At 42.7% G+C, this 21,077-nt stretch overlaps 1 protein-coding gene across 4 annotated transcripts in view; it reads left to right on the forward strand.

The window, feature by feature from the left end:
- The window catches only part of klhl32 (kelch-like family member 32), a 191,308-nt gene that overhangs the window by 136,627 nt on the left and 33,604 nt on the right, over positions 1-21,077 (forward strand). For all 4 annotated transcript variants that reach the window (XM_078399687.1, XM_078399688.1, XM_078399689.1 and 1 more), the window contains one exon: positions 19,863-20,589. In XM_078399687.1, coding sequence (XP_078255813.1) covers positions 19,863-20,589 — 727 coding nt within the window. The remainder of the gene's footprint in view (positions 1-19,862; positions 20,590-21,077) is intronic.

Here is a 21,077-nt window from a genome sequence, read left to right on the forward strand (position 1 = left end):
AATTTAGGAGGATGAGGGGGGATCTTATTGAAACATATAAGATAATTAGGGGATTGGACACATTAGAGGCAGGAAACATGTTCCCAATGTTGGGGGAGTCCAGAACAAGGGGCCACAGTTTAAGAATAAGGGGGCCATTTAGAACGGAGATGAGGAAGAACTTTTTCAGTCAGAGAGTGGTGAAGGTGTGGAATTCTCTGCCTCAGAAGGCAGTGGAGGCCAGTTCGTTGGATGCTTTCAAGAGAGAGCTGGATAGAGCTCTTAAGGATAGCGGAGTGAGGGGGTATCGGGAGAAGGCAGGAACGGGGTACTGATTGAGAGTGATCAGCCATGATCGCATTGAATGGTGGTGCTGGCTCGAAGGGCTGAATGGCCTACTCCTGCACCTATTGTCTATTGTCTATTGTCTCATTCCCCAGCTGTGTAAAATGTCCCCCTGTTTTGTTTTGATTTATTAATGAAGGTCATGGATTTCCCCAGAGCTCCCATTTCTACTGGTAGTTGAGTTTTGGGTGACCTATGATACCATCTCCTTTGTAGCCCAGCTGTACTGAGAAGAATCATTCTTGCTTGTGGCAGGGCCAATTTCTGACTGTTGTTAACTGACCAAGAAACAATTGTCAGCACAATCGTATGTGCATAAAATGGCCATTTTGTGCAATCCTATCCACTGGCAACATGTTTCATACGCGGTTCTAGTTTCTGAGTTGCAGGCTGTGATTCACAAATACGGTTTCTATCACCATGGGTGATTCACTAGTTAAATTCAAGGTGCATTCATTACATTAACAGCAGTCGGTTTTAACTTGCTGTAAACTAAGAATGCTAATGTATTCTTTCTAGAACAAAATACTTTTTGAGGGCAAAGTAGTACTTAGTTATAAGAATAATATTATATAACTTTGGAAACAACATTGTAATAATATAAAACTAATCAAAACGTGATTTGCTGATGAAAATCAAAAAAAACCTGCAGATGCTGGAAATCTAATTTACTGATGATGGATTACTGATACTGATCATCTATTTACTGATGATGGATTAGTACAGAAATTGATGATGAAGGAAACAAATCACTACTTTAACAAGAATGAAAATTATGTCACGTTGAAAATCTCAATCAAGTCTGTTGGCGAGAGAATGATTGTACATTCGCTGTGAAGACTCTGCAGGGCTGAACTCTAGGCTAGAAAATTTGAGCAGGGGATCGTCAGTGTTCAATAAACTATTTTTTAAAAAGGAGTAGGAACATTAGCCAGATTTTAACACCCTGGTTCAATTTTAACACCCAGAGACCTGGCTGTGCTCATCTTTGTATAGTTAGATCGAGACAAAACTGTCTGTATCCTTAAAACTGAATAGATTCAGAACCCCATTCAGGGGGAGACGGTTTTCAAGAATGTCATCAATGATGCTGTGCCCAGGGTGTGAGTGCCAAAGACAAGGCTGAAGCATTTGCACCCAATTCAGCTAGAAGTGACAAGTCGATGATCCATCCCTGCTTCCTTGTGAGGTATCCACTATTACAAGTTACACTCCCTCTTGTTGCCGATAGTCATTACCTGGCACTTTACTGAGACATTAGGCCAGGCTTTACCTGGCTTTTACCTCGAACAAAGAGGGACCCAGCATGGGGGGGGGGGGGGGGGGGGGGGGGGAGGCAGCCGAGTAATAAGTGGGACCCGGTGTGTGGGTGGCTGAGGACAAAGCAGGGCCCATAAGAGAGGTAGTCGGGGGGACAAAGAAGGAACCAACATCAATTAATTAGTACTTTTTGTAACTTTGTCGGCTCCTCCGTGGTGACTCGTATGTGTGACTTTGTGTGCAAAAACAAAGAATTTCACTGTTCCTAGGTAAATGTGACAATAAATGAGCAGGTTCTTCATAATTATGGGCAGCATGATAGTACTGGTTTGTTCTGCCTTTCGTTAACAAATGCCAGCTGTTGTAACCTCTGGAGCAGCTTGGCTGAAGGCACAGATGACTTATGAGAATGTTGTCAGGAGGGCCTGAGCTACAGGGAGGAGTTGAACAGGAGTTTATTCCTTGGTGCATAGGAGAAAGAGGGGTGATCTTCTAAAGGTGTATGAGATCATGAGAGGAATAGGCAGGCTGAATGCTCTACTAGCTGCGCTTCTGTGTCACCTTCATAGCTCATGGAAAAGACTTCAATTATAGAGGTGTATAAAATTATGAAGGAATAGACAGGCTGAATGCACAGAGTTCTTTACCCAGAGGAGGGGAATCAAGAATCAGAGAACATAGGTTTAAGGTGAGAGATAAAAGATTGAATAGGAACTTGAGGAGCGGATGGGGGAAGGGATCAGAGAGGTGAACCATCAGCAAAGAACTTTAGGGCGGCACAGTGGCATAGCGGTAGAGTTGCTGCCTTAGAGCGCCACAGACCTGGGATCGATCCTGACTACGGGTGCCTGTCTGTACAGAGTTTGTACGTTCTCCCCAAGACCTGCGTGGGTTTTCTCCGAGATCTTTGGTTTACTTCCGCACGCCAAAGACGTACAGGTTTGTAGGTCAATTGGCTTGGTACAAATGTTTTAAAAAATGTCCCTAGTATGTGTAGGGTAGTGTTAATGTGCGGGGATCGTTGGTTGGCGCGGACATGGTGGGCCGAAGGGCCTGTTTTCACACTGCATCTCTAAACTAAAAAAATCTAAACTTGGGTTGATGGATATGTGGGTAATTGACCAGGTGAAGAAGGATGCAAAGTCAAGGGAACAGCGGGGGGAAGAGAGATAGAAAAGATGAACAAATGGAGAGAAACCCTAGGTGAACTGGCAGGAGTGGGTAAGGAACATGGGGGAGTTATCTGTGTGTCCCATTTGAAGAAGTTCTCTTCAAATGTGAGTTCCTCTCTACTGGGTCTCTCTCTCCTTTCTCCAACGGTCTCCAATGAGGTAGCTTAGGACCGCTCTCTCGTTGCTGGTAAGATGGTTCAGTTGTCTGATAATAGCTGGGAAGAAACTGTCCCTGAATTTGGAGGTGTGTGTTTTCACACTTCTCTACTTCTTGCCTGATGGGAGAGGGGACAAGAGGAAGTGGCTGGGGTGAGACTCGTTCTCAATTATGCTGCTGGCCTTACCAAGGCAGGTGAAGTGTAGATGGAGTCAATGGAAGGGAGGCAGGTTCGTGGGATGGTCTGGGCTGTATCCACAATTTCTTACAATTTCTTGAATGGAGTTGTTCCCAAACCATGTTGTGATGCATCCCGATCAACTGCTTTATATGTTGCAAGTGTCGATGTTGGTGAGGGTTGTTGGGGACATACCGAACCTCCCAAGCCTTCTAAGGAAGTAGAAATGTTAGTGTGCTTTCTTGGCCATTGCTTCGATAGGGCTGGTCCAGGACAAGTTGCTGATGGTATTTACTCCGAGGAACTTGAAGCTTTCGACCATCTCTTCTTTGGCGGCAACAATGTATAACTGGGGTATGGGTACCACTTTGTTTCCTGAAGTTGATCACTATCTCCTGTGTCTTGCTGACATTGAGAGAAAGGTTGTTGTCTTGGCACCAGGTTACGTGGTTCTCAATCTCCTTCCTGTACTCTGCCTCATCATTATTCGATATCTTGCCCATTAAGGTGTATCATCCGCGAATTGTAAATTGAGTTAGAGGTCACCCACTTTAGTGAGCATAGCACAAAATATTTGTTAAGTGGATGAGATTAGGACATGCGTGTACAGAAGTTACTGAAGGCCAACGTGAAAGTAAAGCAGTTAAAATGAAGGCAAATTGTATATTTGCCTTTGTAATGAGAAGGTTTGATTACAGTCTTATCTTAGTTGTATAGGGCCTGAATAAGACACCATCTGGGGTGTGGTGTGCAGCTTTCATCTCCTTATTGAAGAAAGGGTGTCCTGTCTATGGAGATGGAGGGCAGATGCACTGGATTGATTCCAGGGGTGGCAGGCTTGTATTGTTATGATTTAGCATGATCGTAGTGACGCACCTCACAAAGGAGTGTGTCCTCAGTGTGACAAAGGGAATTCTTCTCCTCAAGGCCTGTATAGTGGTCAGCTCTGTGTTTGCTATCATGGGCAGGTGCCTGTGCCACAGTTAGACTGTTAAAGGTGGATCTAAAATGCTGGAGTAACTCAGCAGGTCAGGCAGCATATCTGGACAAAAAGGATAGGTGATGTTTTGGGTTGAGATTCTTATGCAGACTGAAGAAGGGTCCGGAACCAAAATGTCCCCTATCCTTTTTCTCCAGAAGCGATTGTATTGCTGAACACCTTTGCTCAGTCCACCTTGGCACTACGTGATCTCCCGGTTGCCAAACAGTTGAACTCCCCTTTCCATTCCTGTACTGACCTTTCTGCCCTGGGCTTCCTCCATTGTCAGAGTGAGGTCAAACGCAAATTTGAGGAACAGCACCTCATATTTTGCTTAGGCAGCTTACAACCTAGCTGTATGAATTAAATTTCTCTAACTTCAAGAAAATTTGCATGCATTACATGTCTTGGCGTTGAAATAGGTAAAACGACAAATAAATTAGTAGTAGGATAGCCAATATCAAATTGGAATTTGTCAATGCCTGATGCTTTGTCATTGTTGTTGGAGGCTTACAGCAGCTACGGGCCATTTGTACATGATAAATTGCATCCACCTCTTTAATGTCCCATCTGTTTATAATTAGAGCAACAGTCTTCAGAGAGCCAACAATGGGAATTTAAAAAATATATTTATTTTTTTTTCCCCCCAAAGGTCCAGGGCCCAGAGGAACAGCCTCAGAATAAAAGGATGTGCCTTTAGAATGGAGATGAAGAGAAATTTCTTTAGCCAGAGGGTAGTGAATGTGTGAAATTCATTGCTACAGACAGCTGTGGAGCCCAAGTCAATAGACAATAGAGTAGGCCATTCGGCCCATCGAGCCAGCACCACCATTCAATGTGATCATGGCTGATCATTCTCAATCAGTACCCCATTCCTGCCTTCTCCCCATACCCCCTGACTCCACTATCTTTAAGAGCTCTATCTAGCTCTCTCTTGAATGCATTCAGAGACTTGGCCTCCACTTCCTTCTGAGGCAGTGAATTCCACAGATTTACAACTCTCTGACTGAAAACGATTTTCCTCATCTCTGTTCTAAATGGCCTATCCCCTTATTCTTAAACTGTGGCCCCTGGTTCTGGACTCCCCCAACATTGGGAACATGTTTCCTGCCTCTAACGTGTCCAACCCCTTAATAATCTTATATGTTTCGATAAGATCCCCTCTCATTCTTCTAAATTCCAGTGTATACAAGCCTAGCCACTCCAGTCTTTCAACATACGACAGTCCCGTCATTCCGGGAATCAACCTAGTAAACCTATGCTGCACGGCCTCAATAGCAAGAATATCCTTCCTCAAATTTGGAGACCAAAACTGCATACTGTACCCCAGGTGTGGTCTCACTAGGGCCCTGTACAACTGCAAAAGGACCTCTTTGCTCCTATACTCAACTCCTCTTGTTATGAAGGCCAACATTCCATTGGCTTTCTTCACTGCCTGCTGTACCTGCATGCTTCCTTTCAGTGACTTTTTACAGCGGAGATTGATAGGTTCATGTGAGGGGTTATAGGGAGAAGGTAGAAGAATGGTGTTGAGAGGGAAAAATAGATCATCCATGATTGAATGGTGAAGCAGACTCAATGGACTGAATGGCTTAATTCTGCTCCCATGTCTTATGATCTTATGAATGATCTTTTTGTTATTGGCAGGGGTCTTTCTGTGACTCCGCACTCATTGTGGTTAGCTCTAATACATTGCTCATACCTTTGGGTCACAGCTCATGAGGCAAGAGGCCTGACATCCATTATCTCCAAGATACAAGCTGCCACTGGAGCTACGGCAGGCTACCGAGTAAGTCACAATCCTGTGGCTCGATGTCAGACTGATTCTGACGTGGGGTAATTTGCTGCCTAGATAGGTTGATTTTTGTTGGTCAAAACATTTTAAATTAATTTACATTTTTTGTATCAACGGTAGTTGGCAACTGTGTAAGTGTTAACATAACCCTAGGATTGCCAACAGAACCAGGAGATATTTTGTCTGAAGAAGGGTCTTGACCCGAAACGTCACCCATTCCTTCTCTCCAGAGATGCTGCCTCTCCCGCTGAGTTACTCCAGCTTTTTGTGTCTATCTTCAGGAGATATTTTAACTCCATAATGCAATCCTATTTTAAATTTTCAGTTACTGATGCTAGTGATGTGACTGATGCTGATGCAATTACTGATGCTAGTAGGTAAAGAAATCATGTGGTATGCTTGCTTTTGTTGGTCGAGGCATTGTGTATAAGTTTCAAAAGTTAATGATACACATTTTGAGTATTGCGTGCGGTTCTGGTCTCCCCAACACAGGAACATTGTGGAGGCTTTGGAAAGGGTGCAGAGGAGGTTTATCTAGAAACATAGAAAATAGGTGCAGGAGTAGGCCATTCGGCCCTTCGAGCCTGCACCGGCATTCAATATGATCATGGCTGATCATCCAACTCAGTAGCCCGTACCTGCCTTCTCTCCATACTCCCTGATCCCTTTAGCCACAAGGGCCACATCTAACTCCCTCTTAAATATAGCCAATGAACTGGCCTCAACTACCTTCTGTGGCAGAGAATTCCACAGATTCACCACTCTCCGTGTGAAAAAAACTTTCTCATCTCGGTCCTAAAAGACTTCCCCCTTATCCTTAAACTGTGACCCCTTGTTCTGGACTTCCCCAACATCGGGAACAATCTTCCTGCATCTAGCCTGTCCAACCCCTTAAGAATTTTGTAAGTTTCTATAAGATCCCCCCTGAATCTTCTAAATTCCAGCGAGTACAAGCCGAACATCTAGAAGATGTTCTATGCTTCTTCTGGATTGGACAAAGGGTATAGCAAGTGACTTAAATCGGTAAGCACTTGCTTTCACAATTTCATTTTTTAAGAATGGAAATTTGATGTTGCACTTAAGAAGTAGCCAGGTGAACTATTGATGCCATTTTGTTTTATATTTTCAAGCAAAATGCTAAACAATAGTTTCATGTTTGGGAACATCATAGCATTTTTGGATAAGATAATTTACCAATGGCACCCTAAGAATTTGTGTACTATCTGGGTAGTGAGTTATGGAATAAGAATCTGGCCAGACATTGATGATGAATTTCATTTCATTTGATTGTTTTTTTATCCTCCATCTGCAAACTGATGAACATTTGCCAAATAGAAGTGCATATTTAATAAACAGAATATGGACACTTTAATATTTGTTCCTGTAAAATTTAGAATGGCATGGCACGAGAAATAGGGTGGCAGGGTGGCGCAGCGGTAGAGTTGCTGCCTTGCAGCAATTACAACGCCAGATATCCGGGTTCAATCCTGGCTAAGGGTGCTGTCTGTACGGAGTTTGTATGTTCTCCCTGTGACCGTGTCTGATTTCTCTGAGACCTTCGGTTTCCTCCCACACTCCAAAGACGTACAGGTTTGTAGGTTAATTGGCTTGGTATAAATGTAAATTGTCCCTAGTGTGTGTTAGGATAGTGTTAATGTGCGGGGATTGCAGGTCGGCATGGACTTGGTGGGCCAAAGGGCCTGTTTCGGCACTGTATCTCTAAACTACACAAAACTAAGCTAAATGCCTCATGGTATTCATAAGACATAGTAAGGATTGACAAGAGATGTTAAAACTATAGATTTGGTCACAATACAGTTAAGAACATTCATGAGAAACATTGAACAATACGGAATTCAGAAATGTAAATTTAGAGAATCTAAAAAATAAAATTGTGACTTGCTAAGTGTCCTGTGCAGACAACTTTTAATAGTGACACAGCAATCAAAAATTAAATAAATTTGCTATTGGCCATGGCTCAGTGATTAAAGTCCCACTCCAGAGACTTCAGTATGTTATCGTAAATGGTTTTCCGAACAGTACTGAGGAGTGCTGGACTGTCAAAGACACAATTTTGCATTTAGTGGTACATTAATCTGAAACTCCACGGCACACCAAAAGACTGATAGAAGTATCAGTGACAGTGTTATGAAATGACAATTGCATAACCTACTCGTGGATGCCCAGTTTTTTGATTTGTCACATGGCTCGACCCGCGGTTTAATTATAACCTTGGTCCGAACATGAATTTCAGAGGTGTCGTGAAAGTGACTGCCCTTAACATCAAGGCAGAACTTGACTGAGTATGGCTACTATGAGCCCTGGTTAAAAAAAAAAGTTCATGGGCATCAAGCAAAAACTAATGCGATAGATGGTCAAAGCTTGCAGTAAGAGAGGCGATGGTGTTCGGATGGGGTCTGAAGGCACGGTAGCGCAGCGGTAGAGTTGCTGCTTTACAGCGAATGCAGCGCCGGAGACTCAGGTTCGATCCTGACTACGGGTGCTGCACTGTAAGGAGTTTGTACGTTCTCCCCGTGACCTGCGTGGGTTTTCTCCGAGATCTTCGGTTTCCTCCCACACTCCAAAGACGTACAGGTATGTAGGTTAATTGGCTGGGTAAATGTAAAAATTGTCCCTAGTGGGTGTAGGATAGTGTTAATGTACGGGGATCGCTGGGCGGCACGGACTTGGAGGGCCGAAAAGGCCTGTTTCCGGCTGTATATATATGATATGATATGATATGAAGAAGGGTCTCGACCCGAAACGTCACCCATTCCTTCTCTCCAGAGATGCTGCTTGTCCCGTTGAGTTACTACAGCTTTATGTGTCTATCTTCGGTTTAAACCAGCATCTGTAATTCCTTCCTACACATTCATCTCAGCCTCAGGATGTCACAGTCCCTCAGGGCCATTTTGTAAAGCTTCACTTAGACAGATTTCTGGATATTTTTTCTCGTTATACAATGTCTAAATTTCATTAGTAGCTTCTGAGCAAATGAAGCAATACATGCCTGTATTCACAACATTCAGTCATGAGCCGAGAAGTGGTAATAATATTTATGTCATTGAAGTACCAGGCAATAACTATCTTCGCAAGAAAGAATGTAACCACCATTCCAGGAAATCAATGGCATTTTTGTTACGGTCCCCCACCACCAATATTCTACGTGTTTCTGATGAAAATTCAATTGGACCAGACAATTACTGTGACTACAATAGAGGGTCACAGACTATCATTTGATGTGTCTCCTGATACCCACCTTGGCTTTGTGCCATTAACAAGGCACGAAGGTGAGTGAATACTGTCTGCATGCTTGGATGAATGCAGCTCCATCAACACTCAAGAAACTCAACACCATCTGGGATCACATCACTCACTTAATTGATCCATCCACTGCCCTAAACATTTGTTCCTTACAGCTCTCCTGCTCAGTGACTGCAATGAGCACCATGTACAGCATAAGCTGCAGTGATTTGCCTTGGCTATTCCCACAGCATTTCAGAAAACCTGCAAACTTTATCGCACAGGGTGACAAAAGTAGCAAGTACATGGACCATCACGATCTGCAAGTTCCCCTCCTAATCACACACCATCTTTGACGTTGAAATGTACCATTACTCTTTCATCGTTGCTTGGTCTAAAAGTTTGAATCCAGATGTTGCAGCCTGATAGAGGTATATAAACTTATGAAAGCCACGGATAGACAGTCAGAACCTTTTTCCCCAGGCTGGAAGTATGAAATACTAGGGGGCATAGTTTTAAGGTTAGAGGGGCAACATTTAAAGGAGTCGATCGGGGAAGTTTTTTTACGCAGAGGATGGTCAATGCCTGGAAAGCATTGCCAGGGGTGGTGGTGAAAGCAGGTACGATGGTGCCATAAAAGAGACTTTGAATAAGCACATGATTTGGTAGGGGATTGAGGTAATATGGATTATTATGGATTGGTCTCGGCATCATGTTTGGCACAGACATTGTGGCCCGAAGGGCCTGTTCCTGTGCTGTAGTGTTCTATGTTCAATGCTCTACATTCCTCTCCTCCTTCCTCAACAGCACCGTAGAAATCAATTTACGAGTCCACTAAAGTTATTCAAAATGGAAACTCACCACCATCTTCTTAAGGGCAATTAGCAAAGGATAATAAACCCTAGTCTTATCAGTGTTACAATATGAATACCAAAAAAATATTATTAATTTGAGAGAGCAGGAAGATTGTTTCCTGTATCCTGAACAATATTTTTTGTTTGCTAATGCCTCCAAAAACATTAAAATTTTGTGTACAATTTGCCTGCCTTATTTCCCAGTTTTCAATATTAGTTATATTTCAACATTACTTGACTGAATGTAAATGCTTTAGTCCACATGTAGCTGTGAAAAACGGTTATATAATGCAACTTGATTCTATATTTCTCTGATTACGGTTTCAAAACTGAACTTCCAGTGAAAAATGAAGCCAATTTTCTTTTTGGCACTAGTCACTGCCTAGATATTCGAAAACCGAAGTACAAAGTGAAACACACAGTTAATCAGAAGGTTAAAAGGTCATAGTCATACCACGGAAACAGGTTTTTAGGCATCTTGTACAAGCCGACTAGGATGCCACATCTGAGTAGACCCATTTATCCCCGTTAGGGTCTTGTCCATCTAAACTTTTCCTATCCATGTACCTATTCAAATGTGTTTTAAATATTGTTATTGTACCTGCTTCAACTACCTCCTCCGACAGCTCATTCCATATAGCCACCCCCCTCTATGTGAAAAAGTTGCCCCTCAGGTCTTTTATTTTAGTTAGCCTTTATTGAGCATAGCTGCTGCAAGTATTTTCCATTGATGTGTCCTATAAAGCGATAAAATGCAACAAAGATAGTCAGTCTTTATTATTTTTTTCACGACCTTGTGGAGCTAAAATTTGAACTTCTAAAGAATTTTATGTGAACATTACAATAGTTGCAAGATCTGATGCACCCATCCTATGTTTTATAACACTCAGCTGCCATAACTTGTAACAAATCAAACATCCCCCCCTCAAGACACTCAAACGAAAACTAGAATTTAAGTGTAATTTCAAATTGTAAATGAAGAGAAGAGCCTTGAATGTTCATTTGCACCAATCATGCCTCCCTTTCATCTGGTCTGATTAGGCCTAGTGCAGTTTCATCAAACTATTCAATCACAGACCTGTCATTCCAGCCGTCTGTTGATTGAAAACAATCATTGCTGTGATGGCACAATTATTCTGACCCTTTAACTAGAGGCTGCTGCGATAATGAAAGGCTGATTATGATAGTTTGTGCCTCTTTCAGTTTCCTGAGAAGGTTAATTTGGGCATCAGACGGATGTTTAATGTGTGCTTGCTAGCTACACTGAGGTAAATGAGAACGTGCTATCTCCGATATTGCATGGATATAGCTCAGCTGTCAATCTTTGTCATTTAGAGATCGTGTCTTGAACGCTAGAGATTGCATTTTAGTTTCTTTCCTTGCCATTTATTTATTTCAGCCTCGAGAAGGAAGTTCATTTGCTCGGCGGTGACCTTCACAGCCTTTTGAACAGAACTGCAGTAGAGCTGGCTCTGACTTCTGTTTAGCTTTCTCTGTAAAGGAGATTGTCAGTCAATTCAGAATCTGCCAGGAAAAACCTACGGGGTCATTTCAGCATATTACTGCTTACCAGCATAGTTACCACCGTCAGATGGTCTTGTTTTAAAACCAAATGAAAAAGATGAAGTGTAATAAAAACTTGAATTTAAAATTCACGCCTTACGAGGGAGACAGGGCAGGCAGGGACACCTGAGAACAGTTCAGACCTGGGCTATCTTAACTCGCAGAACTCTAAATGGTATTGATTTTCCTCCTATCCAAAACTGCTGGGAAAGAGTTAAATGTGTGGAGGGAGGATGGGTCTTGGGACTTGATGCCTGTCCTTTCAGATAATGCAGTGTTTTTGTCGTCTCTGATGGATTTGTAAATTGTTTGAACTATTGTAGAGTCATAGAGTCAGGCAGCATGGAAGCAGGCCCTTCAGCCCAACTCGCCCATGCCGACCAAGCTGCCTCATCTACGTTAGTTCAATTAGCCTGCATTTGGCCAATTTCCCTCTAAACCTTTCCTATCCATGTAGCTGTCCAAATATCTTAAATGTTGTACCTGCCTCAACTACCTCTTCTGGCAGCTCATTCTATATATCTACCACCATCTTAATGAAAACCTTGCCCCTCAGGCTCCTGTCAATTTTATTTTTATTCTCCCCTTAAACCTATGTTCTTTGGTTCTTGATTCCATTAACATGGGTAAACTCTCTGTACATCCAGCCTATCCATTCCCCTCGTGATTTTATCCACCTCTATAATTGAAGACAATTCCAGGAGCTTTGAGGGCGACACAATGACGCAGCTAGTAAGATCAGTGTGGAGTTTGCCCTGTGACTGTTTGGATATTCTCCAGGCGCTCTGGTTGTTCTCCAGATCTGCCTGCTTGTTGGTTAATTGGCCTGGGAAAATTGCACCCAGTGTGTTGGGAAACTGATGCGAAAGTGGGATAACATGGAACCAGTGTGAATGGATGATCGATGGTGGGTGTGGGCTGAAGGGCATGTTCCCATGCTGTACTTTTCAATCATTCAATTCAATCACTATACTTCCCAGACAAGTACTGTGTCTTCCTTGTTCAGCAGGCCCACAAACATTGTCAGTCATGGTCTTGATGTGGTTGGGTTATTTCAACCATATATCTTGTGTCTTGTGACAAACTGCTACTGATCCAAACAGAAACAGTGGCTGACCTTGACAGTTCTAAAACAAAATTCCTTACAATTTTGAGTGAGAGAAAAAGCAAAGACTATTCGTACAATGAGTAATTCCATCTTTCAGCTGCAGCTTTACATGACTATACAGTTAAGTTATTTTAAGTGTATAGTCTTAAAATATACACTTTGATGTATATTTTAGTGTTATGAGTATTCCTCCTAGACGCCACCGTACTATAGACAGAATAAATGTTTTCAGCTTTCCTTAATTCATCAACCAATTCATTCACATCTATGTTGCCTGGTTTTTTGTTTGATATGGAGGTGTACGTTCTTTGGAGATGGTTTGACGTGTTTTATTAAAAATCTTGGAATAAGGAACAATATGTTCACTAGGCATGGACATTAAACAGGAGAGATAAAACAAAAAAAAGACCAGACCAGAGGTAAAGCGAAACATTTTAAAAAAATCTTTCATTACTGCAATTCTAAGAGGTAGGAATTGTAAACAAAACCGCTGTGAGCAACAGTAATGACTATTTTCTAATTTAATTAACATCTTACATTGCGCATTAGTTTACTGTCTCACACCTTTCAAAGCCACAGCAACCTGAAAAACAGCCTTCAGACATCATGGCTGTTAAAAAAAAAAGTCTGTTTTTTCAGACATTGCCCCTCAAAGCTTCAGACATTCAATGGGGAAGTAACTGCAGTAATGAGTCATACTCTGAATTTACTAAAGGGTGAATCAATTAAGAAATTATCTGAGTTCTCTCTGTGGAATAAACCAAACTCTTGTCATCTACCTATAAATGTCACAAATTCTAGCAATAATATAATTTTGCCACTATTTGCATCTACTATTTTATGTCTGTGCTCAGGTGATTGCACAGCTCCAGTTTTTATTTGTCGCCTCACGTTTATTGTGCAGAGCTGAATCAGTCTGCCATCAACAGTTTGGGCATGGATATCTGTTTCGTTTCAGTTAGAGTTGACAAAGATTTATTGCCCTGAAACGTTAATTTTGTTTCTCTATCCACTGCTGCTGCCTGATCAACTGAGTATTTCCAGCAGTTTTAATTTCAGATTTCCAGCTTTGCAGTTGTTTGATTTTCGATTGTAGACTCAATGCAGTGGTTCAAAGTGGAATTTGATGCAGTCATGGGCAGGCAAGTCATTGGTTGAGCTCCACTGCATACTTTGCCTTGAAACCCTTCAGTCTGCAGGCTTCATCTAATATGCCAACGAAAGCTTTCATTTACATAGTCTGAGAGTCATCGAGGCATACAGCACAGAAACAGGATCTTCAGCCCAACTCATCCATGCCGACCAAATGCCGCATCTTTGTCCCATTTGCCCAATATTGGCCCAAATCCCTCTAAACCTAGAGCAGTACAGTGCAGGAACGTGCCCTGCTAAGCATCATGCAAGCAACATAATCTGTGCTCTTATTTCTCGAAGTTAATTCACAAAGTGGGCTATTGAGGCTGTGGGATCTGTTGTTATCATCTCGGCAGCATAAAGAATGAGATTATTCCCCGTTAGTCCTTGCATTAGGGAGGGGAAACGGACAAGGATTTAGCATATCCTGAGACTGTTCCTGAAACAAGGACAGTTTCTTCCCAGCTGTTAGGCAACTGAACCAGCCTACCACAACCAGAGAGCAGTCCTGAACTACTATCTACTTCATTGGTGATCCTTGAACTATCCTTGTTTGGACTTTACTGGCTTTACCTTGCACTAAATGTTATACCCTTATCATGTATCTATACACTGTAAATGTAAGAAAATAACTGCAGATGCTGGTACAAATCGAAGGTATTTATTCACAAAATGCTGGTGTAACTCAGCAAGTCAGGCAGCATCTCAGGAGAGAAGGAATGGGTGATGTTTCGGGTCGAGACCCTTCTTCAGACTGATGTCAGAGGGGCGGGACAAAGGAAGGATATAGGTGGAGACAGGAAGATAGAGGGAGATCTGGGAAGGGGAGGGGAAGAGAAGGACAGAGGAACTATCTAAAGTTGGAGAAGTACATGTTCATACCGCTGGGTTGCAGGCTGCCGAAGCAAAATATGAGGTGCTGTTCCTCCAATTTCCGGTGGGCCTCACTATGGCACTGGAGGAGACCCATGACAGAAAGGACAGACTGGGAGGGGGAGTTGAAGTGCTCAGCCACCGGGAGATCAGGTTGGTTAAGGCGGACTGAGCGAAGGTGTTGAGCGAAACAATCGACGAGCCTGTGTTTGGTTTCGCCGATGTAAAGAAGTTGACATCTAGAGCTGCGGATGCAATAGATGAGGTTGGAGGAGGTGCAGGTGAACCTCTGTCTCACCTGGAAAGACTGATTGGGCCCTTGAATGGAGTTGAGGGGGGAAATAAAGGGACAGGTGTTGCATCTCATGCGGTTGCAGGGGAAAGTGCCCGGGGATGGGGTGCTTTGGGTAGGAAGGGACGAGTGGACCAGGGAGTTACGGAGGGAGCGGTCTCTGCGGAACGCAGAAAGGGGAGGGGATGGGAAGATGTGGCCAGTGGTGGGGTCCCGTTGTAGGTGACGGAAATGTTGGCGGATGATTTGTCGGATACGCTGGCTGGTGGGGTGGAAAGTGAGAGCGAGTAAATGGCTCGTTTGTAATCATGTATTGCCTTTCCGCTGACTGGAGAGCACGCAACAAAAGCTTTTCACTGAACCTTCACACACGTGGCAATAAACTAAACTGAACTGAACTGATAATCAAGGATCCTATAAAAGATATGAGTTACTTGAGAGAGGCTGACATGAACATGATGGACTGAATGGCCTTTTTGTGTGCTGGGGGTTTCTATTACCCTACAACTGTAACTATTCAACTGCAATTCAAGAATGTGCAACTGTGTGCCAGCATGGAGTGTGGTATCTTTAGAAAAAAAAAGAAATTAATGAGAAAATAAAGTGATATCTACACATTTGTCAGTGTAATGAAAGGCCATTATGATGTTGCCTTTCCCCATTTGAATTCATTTTTCAACCTCCCATCACCAGAGATGATGACAATTATATCGTACCAAGAGGATCTAAAATATCTAAGCTTGTTGCTGTTCCTGGTTTTCTTATCTAAGGATAATAAATCACATCTGTCTATTGCGCTAATATCTTGGGTGGATATTAAACAATGCAGGCATTGATTTATTTAGGCAAATGTTCTGTTGATGCAGAGGTTGATGTTAAAAACAATAAAACATTAAATAAACTATAAATACAGTTACGGTACAGTGGCATTTGGTCATGTGAGCTATTTAAAACAGATCTAGTTATCAAATATTTTAATTGAAAATAATCCCAAATGCAAAATAATGGCTTCTGGAGTATTATGGATTGTGCAGGGTTACTAAAATTTGAGGTCCATTGCAGGTGTGGGTGAGTGGGACCCAGAGCTGTGGGAGAGACAGGCCAAGGTGTGCAGTTTGCAGGTCAGAGTAAGATCAACACATGAAAAGATCCTCGGGCATTTCTAGCTCCTCAACGTTATAGTGTTACGTGACAGCTCCGATATGGAGGATGGTAAATCCTCTTTTAAATTTTATTAAATAAAACAATACATCAGCAATCTGGCGCATATCAAATTTAGTAATATAATTTCATTTCAACATATATTGCTTATCAAAGTTAGTATTATAAGTTTTGAAAACTGTATGGATTTCTATCTTTATACAGAACATGAAGTGCTGGAGTAACTCTACAGATGCATGTCTGGAGGGAGTGGAGAGACAACAACATGATTTGGGACTCTTCTCTGAGTCATTGTCGTATGGGCAGGAAGATGGGGGAAAAAGGTGGGGTGGGACAATGTCTGGCAAGTGATAGGTGGATACAGTGGTGAGGTATTTACTGGCAGAAGGATGGACAAAGGCTAAAGATTAAAAGTGGACAAAAGAGTGACAAAAGGAGAGAAAAGTGAGACAAGGAGGCAAAAGAGTGTCAGATGAGGAGAGGTGGAACGAAAGTAAAACCATTAAAGTTGAACCATATATGTAAAACCATAAGTGAAAAGGGATGGGTTGGGGGGAAACATGGGGACAGGGGCTAAATGGGAAAACTGGGTGCACATCGGGAAGGCATAGGAAAGAGATAAGGGAGGGTCATAAGGAATAGGACAATTAGGCCATTTGGCCTATCAAGTCTACTCTGCCATTCAATCATGGGTGATCCATCTCTCCCTTCTAACCCCATTTTCCTGCCTTCTCCCCATAACCTCTGACACCCGTACTGGTGTCAGGGGTGGCGCTACCTAAAATCGGAGAATTCAGTGTGCATACTGTTGGGTTGTAAGCGACCCAAGAGGAAGACGAGATGCTGCCTGACCCGCTCAATTACTCCAGCACGCTTTTTTTAATCCATTTGTTGTCATCACAGTCTTTGAGGTCCCAGCAATATAATTAATCCACTGATTTTGTGTCTTATACTGCTCTAATGTGATGTTTACATTTCTTTCCACAATTGGTAGGGACGATAAACTTTAACTCATTTTGTTTATACTTGGTTCCAGGATTCATTTGCAATATATTTTAAACTGTGGAAAGCCAAGGGGAAATTGCACAAATTTGAGAAAGCTGGAATTAACAGCTAATTTGGACAGTGTGGATTAAACAAAGAGGAAATCCAGCCTGGACCTGTTGTCAGGAAATTGTAATTAAGTTAATCGTAGTTTTTATGAGATTACAGAAAGGCATTTGATAATGTGTCAAATAATAAGATTGTTAGAAAAGTAAGGAACGAAATTAAGGAATTAAAGGTCGTCCCTTTAGGAAAGATGAGAAGGAATTTCTTTAGTCAGAAGGTGGTGAATCTACGGAATTCTTTGTCACAAAGGGCTGTGGAGGCCAAGTTAATGGATATTTTTAAGGCAGAGATAGATAGATTCTTGATCAGTATGGGTGTCAGGGGTTATGGGGAGAAGGCAGGAGAATGGTAACCCCATTCTCCAATGAGGGGAGAGATAGATCAGCCATGATTGAATGGCGGAGTAGACTTGATGGGCCGAAAAGATGATAAACTAAAAGGGACATGAAAGCATGGATTAAAAAACTGACTTTAGGTAATTAAGTTTGGGGATGAACCATTAATTTATAGAGCTGGGGGAAGAGCTTGAGGGTCAGTAATAAGTTCATTACTTTTCTTGGGGTATCTTGAAGTTAATTGATGGACCAAACAGCCTCTTTCCATCGTGCAATCATTCTATGATTTTGTAACATTAATGACCTTGCTGTGTAGGGCACTATTTAAAAATCTGCAAAAGATACAAACCTGGAAGCATGGTTTACAATCAGAAAGATATTACTGGAATGGACATACACAAGCCATTGGAGCTTAATGTAGTGATGTAATACATCTTGGAAGGAACAACTATATAAATTGAGGGCTTTAAACTATTATTTATTTTGATGCCTTCTTCTGTTATCCTGTCATTGACATTCATTCACTTGCCTTGGGCTCACACTCATGGTTTTATTCCCTTAAACAATTTGCCATCTCGTGTTCCTTTTACCTATTAACATTCGTTTTGCCTTCTAAGCCTTGTGTTAAAGGAACTGTGGTGATACTCCATCTTTGCTTGCACCCACTTTATTTCTGTTCAGCGAATGCCTTGGAAACTCTGGTGCATTTCTAGTCAATTTATTATTGTTATTGGGTGCATTTACTTTGCAGATTTTAGAAGTGACTAGACCAAGTGGACCCGTTGGGCACAAACCACTGGCATTGGTGCAGCACCCTCGTCTCCCCCTCCCTCCCCCTCCCTCCCCCTCCTTCCCCTTCCCCTCCCCCTCCCCTCTCCCAGCCCTCCCCCCTTCTCTCCCTCCCCTCCCCCTCCCTTCTTCTCCCTCCTCCCCCTCCCTCCTCCCCTCCCCCCTCCCCTCCTCCCTCCACTCCCCTTCCCCCCTCCCTACTCACCCCTCCCTCCTCCCTCCACCCCCCTCCCCCTCCCATTCCCCTCCACCCCCCACTCCATTACCCCTAAACCCCCCTTCTCCTCCCCCTCCCTCCTCCCTCCACCTCCCTCCCTCCCCCCTCCCTAGGAGATAGATTTAAAAATGTGAATAACTTTAAAAATATAACACCGATTTCAATGAAACTTCTTCCATTAGCACCAAAGGGACGACGGTGAGTAAAGTGGGCCTAAAATTGTCGTGCTATCATGTACCGTTTTGGCTGTAGTTCAGGAACAAACAAACGAGAGTTTTAATATATAGATAAATATTTTTGAATGTGTATTATTTCTGATGTTTTTTTAAAATTTTCCCAGATTCCATCTGAGATTGAATGGAGTGGAATTTTAACATCAGTCTTTAGGAATATTTTGCTTGATAAGTAGAATCATTCTAGATTTTTGTTGGAGAATTATGGGTCAGATAAGTTATGGGCCAAACGTGGGCATTTAGGACTAGTGTAGTTGGGGCATGTTGGTTGGTGTGGGCAAGTTGGGCCGAAGGGCTTGTTTCCATGCTGTATGACTTTATGACTCTATGACTAATTGGCAACATCCACTACTTCCTCTACTCCCTCTACCTCCTTGGAAGGCTTAGGAAGTTCGGCATGTCCCTTACAACTCTCACCAACTTCTACAGATGCACCATAGAAATAATTTTATCAGGATGAATCGCAGCTTGGTTTGGGAACAGCTCCGTCCAGGACCGCAAGAAATTGCAGCGAATTGTGAACGCAGCCCAGACCATCACACAAACCAACCTCCCTTCTATTGACTCAATTTATACCTCACGCTGCCTCGGCAAGGCCAGCAGCATAATCAAGGACGAGTCGCACCCTGGCCACTCCCTCTTCTCACCTCTCCCATCGGGCAAAAGGAATAGAAGTGTGAAAACGCACACCACCAGATTCAGGGACAGTTTCTTCCCAGCTGTTATCAGGCAACTGAATCATCCTACCGCAACCAGAGAGCAGCGATGAACTACTATCTACCTCTTTGATGTCCCTCGGACTATCCTTAACTGGACTTTGCTGGCTTAACCTTGCACTAAACGTTATTCCCTTATCATGTATCGATACACTGTAAATGGATTGATTGTAATCATGTAATCTGCTGACTGGTTAGCATGCACCAAAAAGCTTTTTACTGTACCTCAGTACACGTGACAATAAACTAAATTGAACACTAAATCAATGTTAAGATTTTAAATTATTATAATTATTGATAATTTAAAACATATTGGGATTTCTTCTTGCTCTAAAAGACTAATGGGCCTATATTGTTTCTGTTTGACAGCTGGCAGTGCGGTGGTTGGAACATGGTTGTCGTTATCAGTACATGGATGAACTCTTAGAGTACATACGCTTCGGTCTAATGGATGTGAATACACTTCACGCCGTGGCCCTGTCTCACCCTCTAGTGCAGGCCAGTGAAACAGCCACAGCTTTCATTAATGAGTCGTTGGAGTACCACCAGAGTATCTATGCACAGCCCATATGGCAAACCATCAGGACACGGCCTCGGTTCCAGTCAAAAACACTTTACATTGTAGGCGGTAAGAAACGTGAGATTTGCAAAGTGAGAGACCTGCGGTATTTTAACCCAGTGAGCCAGGAGAATGTTCACATCGCCGGCGTTTCAAACTGGAGTGAGCTGTGTCCAATGCCCGTCGGGAGAAGTCATCATTGCGTGACTGTCATGGGGGACTTCCTCTTTGTGGCAGGTGGGGAGGTGGAACATGCGACGGGCCGCACTTGTGCAGTCAGGACTGCATGCCGCTATGACCCTCGCAGCAACACCTGGACAGAGATAGCTCCCATGAAAAACTGCCGAGAGCATTTTGTACTTGGTACCTTGGATGAATACTTGTATGCAGTGGGTGGAAGAAATGAACTGCGACAGGTTTTGCCCACTGTGGAGAGGTACTGTACAAAGAAGAACAAGTGGACTTTCGTACAGTCGTTTGATAGATCGCTGTCTTGTCATGCAGGATGCATGGCTGATGGGCTGCTTTGGATATCAGGTAAGGGAGCACAATTTGAGTTTTAGTTCCCGCCAGTATATATTTTCAATGCAACAATCAGGTGTAATTTATTTGGGTAAAGGTAAGGCTCTCTGAAATGTGATGCATTAGGATAGCAATATTCTTAAATGGTTCGTTGAGTAAATGCCAGCTCTACTATGTATTCCTGTACTAATCTGGAAGCGGAGAGCTAAAGCCAATTGCCATGTTTTTGCTGCCTTCACCTCTTCTGGTTATTTCTTCAGAAAATTCAATAAGCTAATAAATAAGCTAATAAAGAAGGATGTTTATATTTCCAGTTCAGTGCAAGTGATAAGTGCTGACCACATTATGTTTTTTAATTTATCCCAAATATTACATTTGTGGTGGTGAATTGCAGTAAAGTTAAATACAGTGTGTTGAACTACAGTTTTGAAAACACAAAGACCTTAGGGTACAAATCTATAGCTCCTGGAAAGTGGGGATACAGGTGGTTAGGATAGTGAAGA

This window comes from Rhinoraja longicauda, chromosome 5 (genome assembly GCF_053455715.1).
Source record: "Rhinoraja longicauda isolate Sanriku21f chromosome 5, sRhiLon1.1, whole genome shotgun sequence".
Lineage (NCBI taxonomy): Eukaryota > Metazoa > Chordata > Chondrichthyes > Rajiformes > Arhynchobatidae > Rhinoraja > Rhinoraja longicauda.